Source organism: Gossypium arboreum, chromosome 5 (genome assembly GCF_025698485.1).
Source record: "Gossypium arboreum isolate Shixiya-1 chromosome 5, ASM2569848v2, whole genome shotgun sequence".
Classification (NCBI taxonomy): domain Eukaryota; kingdom Viridiplantae; phylum Streptophyta; class Magnoliopsida; order Malvales; family Malvaceae; genus Gossypium; species Gossypium arboreum.
This window is the reverse complement of record NC_069074.1, coordinates 3,268,793-3,278,872: the sequence shown is the minus strand read 5'-3', so window position 1 is coordinate 3,278,872 and position 10,080 is coordinate 3,268,793. Positions and strand designations below refer to the sequence as shown.

At 32.8% G+C, this 10,080-nt stretch overlaps 1 protein-coding gene across 1 annotated transcript; it reads right to left on the bottom strand.

Annotated features, from left to right (window-relative positions):
• Nucleotides 1-3,417: 3,417 nt before the first annotated feature.
• Nucleotides 3,418-6,940, bottom strand: LOC108474142 (leucine-rich repeat receptor-like protein kinase TDR). The gene is made up of 2 exons (XM_017776063.2): nucleotides 4,028-6,940; nucleotides 3,418-3,946 (listed from the first exon to the last, which is right to left on the bottom strand). The coding sequence occupies exons 1-2, from the start codon at nucleotides 6,546-6,548 to the stop codon at nucleotides 3,630-3,632; spliced, it is 2,838 nt and encodes a 945-aa protein (XP_017631552.1). The 5' UTR covers nucleotides 6,549-6,940; the 3' UTR covers nucleotides 3,418-3,629.
• Nucleotides 6,941-10,080: the final 3,140 nt, after the last annotated feature.

The following is a 10,080-nucleotide window of genomic DNA, read 5'->3' as shown; positions in this document are numbered from 1 at the left end:
ATTGTTGAAACTTGAGACATTTATAGAAACAAGCAACGACTAATGAGAATAACAAACGATAGCGAAGCAAAGCATCATTGACTTAAGCCAATGAGTGACAACCAAAACTTTTCATTAATAGGAACTAAAAGTGGTTTAGTAAATAGATATGATATGGATTACATATCACAATAAATCACTATAAACAACCGAAAAGTGATTGTCTTGAATAATAGCCTAATAGGATAGAGTACAATTTGGCAATAATCTCTATATTAGAAATTGTAGAGGCATCATATTGATCAACCGCCAATAATTGCATATTAATCCATTGTCTCCAACTTGCTCTGATGACAAAACTCTAGCTAACCAATTGAGCACTACCAAAAGTCCACACAAGACTCTACCATATCATTAGTGCATAAAAATCACATCTTAAGTGGATTATTCTCCTCATCCTTATCACCTTGAAGTCTAATCTTGCATCCAATATCATATTGATCTATCTTGGCAAAGTCTTCCCCATAATTGTTCCTAACATATTTGGCTACACACTTGGTAATTCTTATAAGTATGTTTAGAGGTAACACTAAGGGGATTAATAAGAGATTGGTCACAAAATATTTTCTTCTCTTTAGCCCTTTTAAAAAGTTTAAATTTTAAATCAATACAATGATCAAATTGTATTTCATGCCCAATTTAAAATTTATTTTTGATCCATTTAAGAAGTAAATTTTTTATAATTCAACACTTTAAAGAAAATGTAAAATTTTACATTAATACAACTATAAAATTACATTTAATTCTCTTAAAATTTTATAATTGAAATCCGCATTTTTTTCTTCACTCCGTATATGCCACAATGCAGTAAAAAGTTTATATTTTGAAAAGTTAAAAGTAGGAGATATATAACTGAAATTCAACTCACTCACTCACTTTGTAGGTAAGAAAATATATATATTTTAAAAATAACAGTATCTATTATAAATAATTATATTTTGAAAGAAAAACAAATGAAAATTTAAAAATCAAAACTTTCAAGTGATGTGTATTTTTAATGCTAGCTGTTTATTATCAGAGATAAATTTTAAAAAAAATAATCTTATGGGTTGTCTTTTAAGAGAAAATTACATAATATTTTTGGTAAAAACACTTCTTTGGTCTTTCTCAAAATTGATATTGGGCAATTTGATCTTTCTAAAAAATCTGAGCAATTTAATCCCTCAATTTCAAAAGTGTGCAACTAAGGATAATTTGTCATGACGTTGATATTTTCTATCAATTTAGTATTTATTCTAGAAAAATAAAAAAATAGTTGTGATATTTACACATTCTTTGATGACTAAAATTACTATCATACCAATCAAAATAATTGAAGAAAAACATTAACATCGTGGTAATTTCCATTAATTTTCACTTTTAAAATTGATAGAGATTAAATTATTATTTTTAGATAGACTAATTTATTGAATATTAAAATTACGAGGAGCTAAAGAGATATTTTACATTTTAACTGTTGTTATTTGTTATCTGTCAATATCCCACGCATTTAGAAAAGTATCTATATATTTATAGGTGCATTAGATTATTTGCCATTTAGAGCGTGTCCTCACATGGACATAAAAAGCAAACAATTAGCTGTACCTGCCTAAAAAAATTAGAATGATGTAATTACTTATATTCTTTTACTTAATTAGCACCTTACTAAATATGAAAATGAGATTAAAACACCAAATTTAAGAACCTTACTAAAGATGAAGAATTATATCTTTCAAAATGTGAAATGAAAAAAATAATGTTAAGGTGTTGCTTATAAAGAAATGAGTTTAAATTGAGTTCGCTTATCATTAAATTATATTATGGTGAGTTTAAATAAACGATTGTATGCAGTGCATTTAGCTTATTTTTTATCTCATATTATAGTATCGCTATAATATTTAATCTTATTATCACTATTATTCTTATACTAATCACAACTAAATACATCACTCGGCTAAACTTACTATTAGAATTGAAATTGAAATTTAATAGAGAAAAAAGGGTACATAATATATTAAACTTTAGATATTTTGTTTGGGCCTTTGCTTTGCCCATCATTATAGGGGTTTTTTCTTGGACGTACACTTGCATTTTTCCAGCATCCAGGCACCTACCAAGTACCAACCAGCGCAGCAAATTTTGAAGGATAGAGTAAACAATTAAAAAAATTAATCATCTTTGGGATGAAACCCGGATCGCCCACGCGATAGCCAGGAGCACTTAACACTTTACTCAGATTTTTTTGAATAGTTAATTTGGACGGATGTTTATTTTTATTATGTTGCGTTTAATTTTTTTAAATTTTATATTATAATATTATTATATTATCTAATTTTATCGCTGCAGTTATTTTTACGTTCATTATACTTAAACGCATTATTCATTTAAAAGAATCCTTAGATGGTCAAATGTTAAACAACCTTATATAACAACATTGTTTGAGTGAACATATACCTTGATCATTGACTTATTAGCCTCACTTAGAATAGACAAATTAGGTAAAAATATCATAGAGGCTTTTATATTAGTTGTTAGATTGCATTTTACTTTTTTTATTAAAAATTAACCAAATTAAACTCCGTGTGTTGACTTGATGGTCAAAGTGTTCATTGCTCCGATGTAGCCTGAGTTCAAGTCACACTAATCATATTACTACTAGGGCTTTACATTCTTCTTATAATTTATCAAAAATTAATGAACAATTTAATTTCGATACAGTAAATCAAACAACATTCTGAGCCAATTTGCTAGTCACTACCGAATATAATTCAAACCCATGAAGGCCCATACGAAAAAAAGAGAGGCTTGCATCAACTGCCTTACGGCACCTTTTTTATGGTCCCCCAACACAGTCCAGACAGGCGCCTTAATCTTCCGTGTTGTTCCCTTAGCTGCTATAAGTCGCGTGGTTGCCCTGAAAGCAGATGGGATCTTCTTTGCATCGATCCCAACAAGTTAATTGTCTAGTATGGGATCTTCTGCATCTGAATACTCGTTAATATCATAAAACAAAAGGAGCAAAACTCTTCTTCACTACTGTCATGAATGCTACCACGTTAAAGCAAGCGGTTCCTATAGATGGTTTTTCAATCAGCCTGCGTTACCTACAAATCTCGGAGAATATATATATTGGTGCTGTAGCTGTTGAATTTGCCAAATTGGAATTCAATATTTTAAGAATAAACTCTCTACAACAAATCGGTGTTCATGAAAGTAGTTTATAACTTTGTATCATTAGGAATGATGAGTATAATGGTGACATCTCGAAAAGTTAAATTTTAAACTAAAGTAACATTAATCATTATTAGTTAGTTTCATTCATATCTAATTATATTCACGTAAATGATGTAATCTAAAGTAAAAGAAAAGAAAAAGAAATTAGTTAGTAATATAAGACAATTGTTCAGGAAATAACTATAGATATTCGTTGATATAAACAAGCTGATCAACCAAAACCAAAATACAAAAATATGTATTTACTACATAATTGGCAAAAAAGGAAAATTATTTTACTATTTTTATATAATAATATGTTTCTTTTGAGGTCCACCTCCTTCCATTGAAATGTGAAGCAAATATTGAAAGCTGAAACTCTCCTTCAAAAGTATTTACTATTGTTTACCTTGTCCTTTCAACCCTGAAAGAAGCTTCAATGCATCTTTCATGGATGGCCTATCAGCTGGCCTGCTTCTGGTGCAAAGCAAAGAAACATCAACAACCTGTTTTATTTCATCTTGCAATGAGTTGGTGGAATCATCAGTTGCTTCATTTTCACTATAAATTTCTCTCAAAACAACGTCCTTCGGTTTGCTTTGAACGATTTCTCCACCATTTGTCAGCCTACCATTAGTTAGAATTTCCAGAATTATCTCCCCAAACCTGTAAATGTCCATGTATAGTTCATCTTTGATAGCTTCACTGGACCGGCCTGTTTCAAATTCCAAATAAGAAATTCAAATTGTTGTTTTTGAATAAATGAATCCAAGGAAAGTAAATGGTTAACTTGTACCTTTGATCAACTCTATCAGATACTTGAACCCAAAATCAGCTAAACGGGGTTCGAAATTATCGTCAAAGACTATGGTACTTGAGTTCAAATCTCCATGAGAAATTGCAGGATTCCAGTCATGGTGAAGGAAGCAAAGTCCTCTTGCAATCCCAGTTATAATTCTGCACTTGGTTGACCAATCTCTAGGCATTGTTACCTTCTCAGCCAAATTTCCATTAGGCAAGTAATCGTACAACATATAAGCCATATGGTTGTTGTAGCAGAAACCAAGTAATCTGATCAAATTCCTATGCCTTGCATTTCCCATTTGTGTTATGAATTCTATGGCAACCTTCATTCTTTTTGGCTCCCATTCTATCTTTTTCACCAGAACTGTTATTCCAGTAGGTAGCACTGCTTTGCAAACTGCAGCATATAGCGGTGGCAGTTCTTCCATGGAATCGGCTGAGCTGAAACTCCTCAAAACATCATTTGCTGTAAACTGTGGGAGTCCAATAAAAGATTCCATTTTCCATTGGCCTTTGTTTCCTTTGCGGAGATAAACTAGCCAGAATAACAATGCTGCAATGAGTATGGTTACTCCCGCAGAGAGCAAAAGAACTAACCTTAGTTTCCCAGTGCCTTTGCTTCCAAAGATCGACATTGAAGCTGAACATGATCTAAGAGGTGCTCCACACAGCTCCCGGTTTCCAACATATGCACTTCTTCCCATTGATTGCAGCACTTTTTCAGAGGGAATGGCACCAGAAATATCATTGTATGACACATTTAGAAGTAATAAGTTTGTAGATTTCCCAAACTCTGCAGGGATTGAACCGCTGAAATTATTATGCGACAAATCCGCAACACTTAGGGCAGGAAGACTAGCAAGTTCATCAGGTATATGACCATCTAACTGGTTGCTAGCTAAATTAATGATCTCAAGTGCCTGGCAATGGGAAACACTCTTTGGGACAACTCCAGACATATTATTTTTCTGCAGTTCAACAACAAGCATGGACTTGCATGATTTGAAAGGAGGTAGATTCCCTGAGATGTTACAAGATGACGCAGAGAAATTTTGAAGAAGTGGCAAAGACCATGTTTCTTCAGGGATCACTCCCCCTAGTTCTGGATTGTTAGAGACATTGAAATACTGAAGCTTTGAAGCTTGAGAAATATCAGAGGGAATTCCAGCAGTAAACTTGTTCCTGGAAAGGTCTATGTATGAAACATCAGGAAGATGGCTAAGTGTTAAAGGAATTTCACCTGAGAATGAATTGTCCTCGAGTCGAATTCGAACCAGCGAAGAACAATTGGATAGAGGTGAAAGATTGCCTGTAAACTTGTTGGAAAACATGATTAATTTAAATAGCTCACCGCCTGCACAGATATGGGGAGGAATGCTGCCAATGAAACTGTTGATTGAAACATCCAACCATCTAAGTTTTGAGTTCTTGCCCAAGTTTCTTGGAAGTGAACCAGTGAAGAAATTGTTCCATATAAACAAAGTATCTAGTGATGGAAGTTCAGCTATGCCATCTGGGACAGTGCCATTCATTTCATTGTACATAAGACTGAGCAGTCTTAGATTCTTCAAGTCAGCAAAGCTCTCAGGAATAGGCCCAGAAATGAAGTTATCAGAGAGATCCAAATTGGTGAGAGCCAAGATTCTGCTGAACTCCCATGGAATCAATCCAGTGAGCTGGTTTCTGAAGAGAAAAAGTGATTGAAGCTTGGTGAGATTAGAGAGCTGCTTGGGGATTGATCCCGAGAGATTTGAACCAGCAATATCAAGATACTGAAGCTCACGCATGTTGCCCAATTGCCATGGGATGTTCCCTTCGTAAGAATTGTACCCTATCTCCATATGTGTCACTGTTTGGAGATTACCCAATTCAGGTGGAATATTTCCAGAGATAAAATTCCCAGCTAAGTGAAGAAATTCAAGTCTCTTGAAAAACCCATATGCTGATGGGATTGGTCCACTGAAGTAACTCCCAGCTAAGTTGAGAACCTTAAGAAATTCAAGCTTGGAAAGCTCAACAGGCAATGGACCTGAGAAACTATTACTGAAAGCATCAAGAACAACCAGGCTTTGAAGACCGGTGACACCTCCTGGGAAATGGCCAGAAAAATTGTTTCTGCTTATATCTAAGCTTCTTAAGTTGGTGAGGTTGAAGATTTCAACGGGAATTTCTCCAGAGAATGAGTTTTGACTGATGTTGAGCTCAACAAGCTCAGTGAACACACTGAATTGCTTCCCAGGTAACTTACCTGCGAGTTTCTTCGTAGAAAGGTTTAAACCAATAACAATTGTGGAGTTGTTGTCGCATTTAACACCTGACCAAGAACATGCATGAACTTTCCCTGAAGGGTTTCCACTATTGGGCTCTAACCAATCATCCAGATTGTGAAAAGTATCAATAATCTCGGATTTAAAGCTCAATAGAGCATCTGAATATGGATCAGCAGCTAACACCACAACGATTAACATGGAAGAAAAGAGGAGATTCAAGTGTGGCCACTGGAAGATCTCCATTGGAACTCGTAGTGAAGAAGGAAGATAGACAAAACTATAGTGCAAGCTGTGTTTTCTGTGCTTTCGTTAGATGAACATGGTGCATGGGAAATAGCGAAAGGAATTGCATAAAAGGAGGGCATGAAGCATGAAATAAGTTGAATGATGTTTATTTGGATATATGAGAATAATATTGGGTTGCTTTTGGGGACAAACGTGGGGCCTTGCGGTCCTAAGTTTACTTGGATTATGTTTGCCACCATTACCGAATAAAGCTTTCTTATCTTTGAGCCATCTTCAATTTTGCTTTGCTTTTTCACTGGAGAGAATCCTATACAAATTGATTGCCATTATCTTAATTTGATTAGTAATCTCAACACTGTGGGGGCATCGGGGGCATCACTAAATCATCCTATAATTCTTAGTTAAAGAAATTAAAAGAAAAAGTTTTGTATAATCCATTGTAATTGAAGAAAAATTGCATAATTAAAGATAAAGGCGAATCGTTTTTTAATAGCAAGAATCTATACTTATTAGGCAATTAACATGACAGCTACTATCAATTATTCTTTAGATAGTTATGATTATAGTTTTATAAATTATTTTAAAAAAGATCGTGGCGAACATATAGTATGTGTATATATATATATCAGTAGGTGAAGATTGAGGAAAAAAGAGGGAAAAGGTAGGGAGCTGTTTACAAGGTAAATTGTTGCGGGTAAAAATAGATAGAGAGCTTTATGGATAGTTCACATGGTGTTGTATGGAGAGTCATAGAAATGAAGTTAAAGTATCTTTGCTAAGTGAGGGAGGTAGAAGAAGACTTCAATGTAAGAGAAAAGTATTTAGAATACGGGTATGTTGGAAGGAGGTGTAACAGAAATAACTTTTTAGGAAAGAAATGAACTTACCTTGTATTAAATTTTGTCTTCTTTCATCCTCTCTTTCTTGTATTACATATAACTATTTATATAGCATGTATCTTAATTAAGTACATGTATAACTACTAAATACATCTACTCTAAATACATTCATTAAATACAAATACATGTAAGTAATGAACAAGTATATATTTTAAAATGTTATAAATTATAATATTTAACAGGATCTTAACACGTGCCTAACGAAAGTTTTATTATAATCAGTCACTATAATAATATTTTAAGGTGAACTAAATGAAATCCAACTTGTGAGTCAATGACCTATATTTATTTTTAGCAAGATAGTTTAAAGAAACTTTATATATTATGATTACGTGCATTTAGAAAACCTAATTTTAATTAAATGTTATTATTGATAAGATTGAAATATTTGGAATAATTGCACTTAATTTTATTCCATCAAATTTTAAAAACAAGGAATACACGATTATGAAAGGTAGATATATCCTTGAAATCTGATTTAAATGATAAAAGTTGTTGCTGCAGATTTAAAAACTATTACAAGAATTTGACTAAGTATGAATCCCAATATTCCTCACTTTAAACCTTTTTAATCCTTTTTCGGTTTCTATTCTTTTCACCTGAATGTCTAGAATCCTTCTACCGACACTGCTAAATAACAAGTTCTATTTCTATCCTATCACAACAAAACAAGTACAAATTCATTTTATGAAATGAAAGAAACAAGCATTATGTAGTAAAAAAGAACATCTAGAAGAAAGTAAATATTTTTGTTGGGTTTTCTAATATAAAAATCTAAATACCCAAAGACGTAGAGTGAATGTTTGAATTAATTTATAACGTGTATATGCAGGGACAAATTGAAAGATGTTTTAAAATTTTGATGTTGTTGAAAAGACAGAAGCAGGTTCAGAGAAGGTAAGAAAAACAGACGAGAGATGTAATAAAAAGCGACACCAATTCCCTTGATTTACGATGAGCCTAGCCTTTTGTGCCTTTGAAGGAAATTAAAAATAAAAACAAACAAAAAAAACAAAGGTAACCCCCTCCTCCTTCCTTGCAATGCGTGTTGCTTGGCAGTGACTGCTTAGCTTCCTGGTCCACATGCGATCCAATGATTACAAATATATAAAGAGAGTGCGAAGAAAGTATCCCTACAGGGAAGTATCAACCATCAATAATAGAGGCTTTTCTTACTATCAAAGTTTAATTATATTTGGTTAGTCTAAATTTAAAATTAAAATTTAAAAATATCGAATTTCTTAAAAATATCCAATTGAGAAATACTGACAAAATCTACAACTATACACATAGAATAAAACTAGTAATTGATTTTAACTAAACTAATTTAATTACTATTATTTAGGTTAAGATTAAAATTTTAAGTTTTAAAAAGTACAATTAAGACTAAAATTTCAAGTTTTAAAAAGTACAATGGTTAATATTGATTAAATAAAAGTATAGGGACTAAATTCACAGTTTTTGCAAAACATAGGGACTAATACCAAATTTAACCTAATAGTAAATTTGACTTAAGTCAGAGTAGTGTTGCATTGCAGCTTGATCTTGACCACGTAATTTTTGTTCTCCATTTGTAGTTTGCTTTTTAGCCACTAATTTACTTAATGGGGAGCACTAATTCTTACATGGTTACATCATTGTTCTTTAATTAGTAGTAACATTTCCCATCTTCTCTATCCACGAAAGTGGGTATCTTGGTATAGATGCAAGTTGGCAAGCACAAAGCGAAAACTTCCCTGCGTTTTGTTTTAACTTCATATTATGAACCTAAATAAATGGGATTCGGTATCTATAATATATATTTTTTATCTTCAAATTGCGATTTTTTTTTAAATCTATAAAGAAAGAAGGGAAAAAAGGAAAAACAAAGGAGTACAGTTTCAGTAACAAATTTTGGACTCAGAAGGGAGAACTTGTCCTTTTATGCGTGTTTGTTCATAACTTGAAAAAAGTTTAGGTTGTCTGTTTGTTTCCATCACTAAAAAAATTGGGAAGCTCACGTCCATATTGATGACATTTATGGAAGGTAGTGGAAAGGGTCTTAAATACTTGGAACCCACAGCCATTCACGAGAAGCAGAGGGCAGAGGCAGAATCTGCAGAATTTCACAGTGGCCCCGTGATGGTGAAGAATCCCAGTTGCGTGTTATAATTATGTTTCAATTAATGGGGTTGATAAAATAAATATAAAAAAAAATTCTGCCATTGTTAAAGCTACTATGAACTCCACAAACACCAAATGCAAATTATGCAATACCCCAGAGTTAGAGAGAGCTTTCATGTGCCATTAAATGCCTAACATTATCATTACTTGTTGTTTCCTTTTGGTATGGCTTATGGAGGCACATTTTCAAGGTTTTTCAACAAGTTTTAACTGGTGATTACACAGTAATTATGTTTTTTTAACTTTGAGCCAAAAAAAAAAAACCTTAAAAAGGTGATTTCGTAAGGTTACGTTTAACTCACACGAGGGGCACACGAGGGGGATTCAAGAATCAAAGATTGATCAATTACTGTGAATTAATAGCTATAAACCATGATTAGTAATGAGAGCTTGATGTGTAAAAAAAATGAAGAGATATAAAGAGTTTTCACCCTGACAGGATTGAAAAGGACACTGCACCAACTGCA

Bases quoted from the DNA above. Each gene is read 5' to 3' on its own strand.
- LOC108474142 (XM_017776063.2), bottom strand. From the start codon at position 6,548: ATGGAGATCTTCCAGTGGCCACACTTGAATCTCCTCTTTTCTTCCATG. The intron at 3,947-4,027 runs GTACAAGTTAAC...AATTTGAAACAG, and splicing joins TCTGATAGAGTTGATCAAAG to GCCGGTCCAGTGAAGCTATC.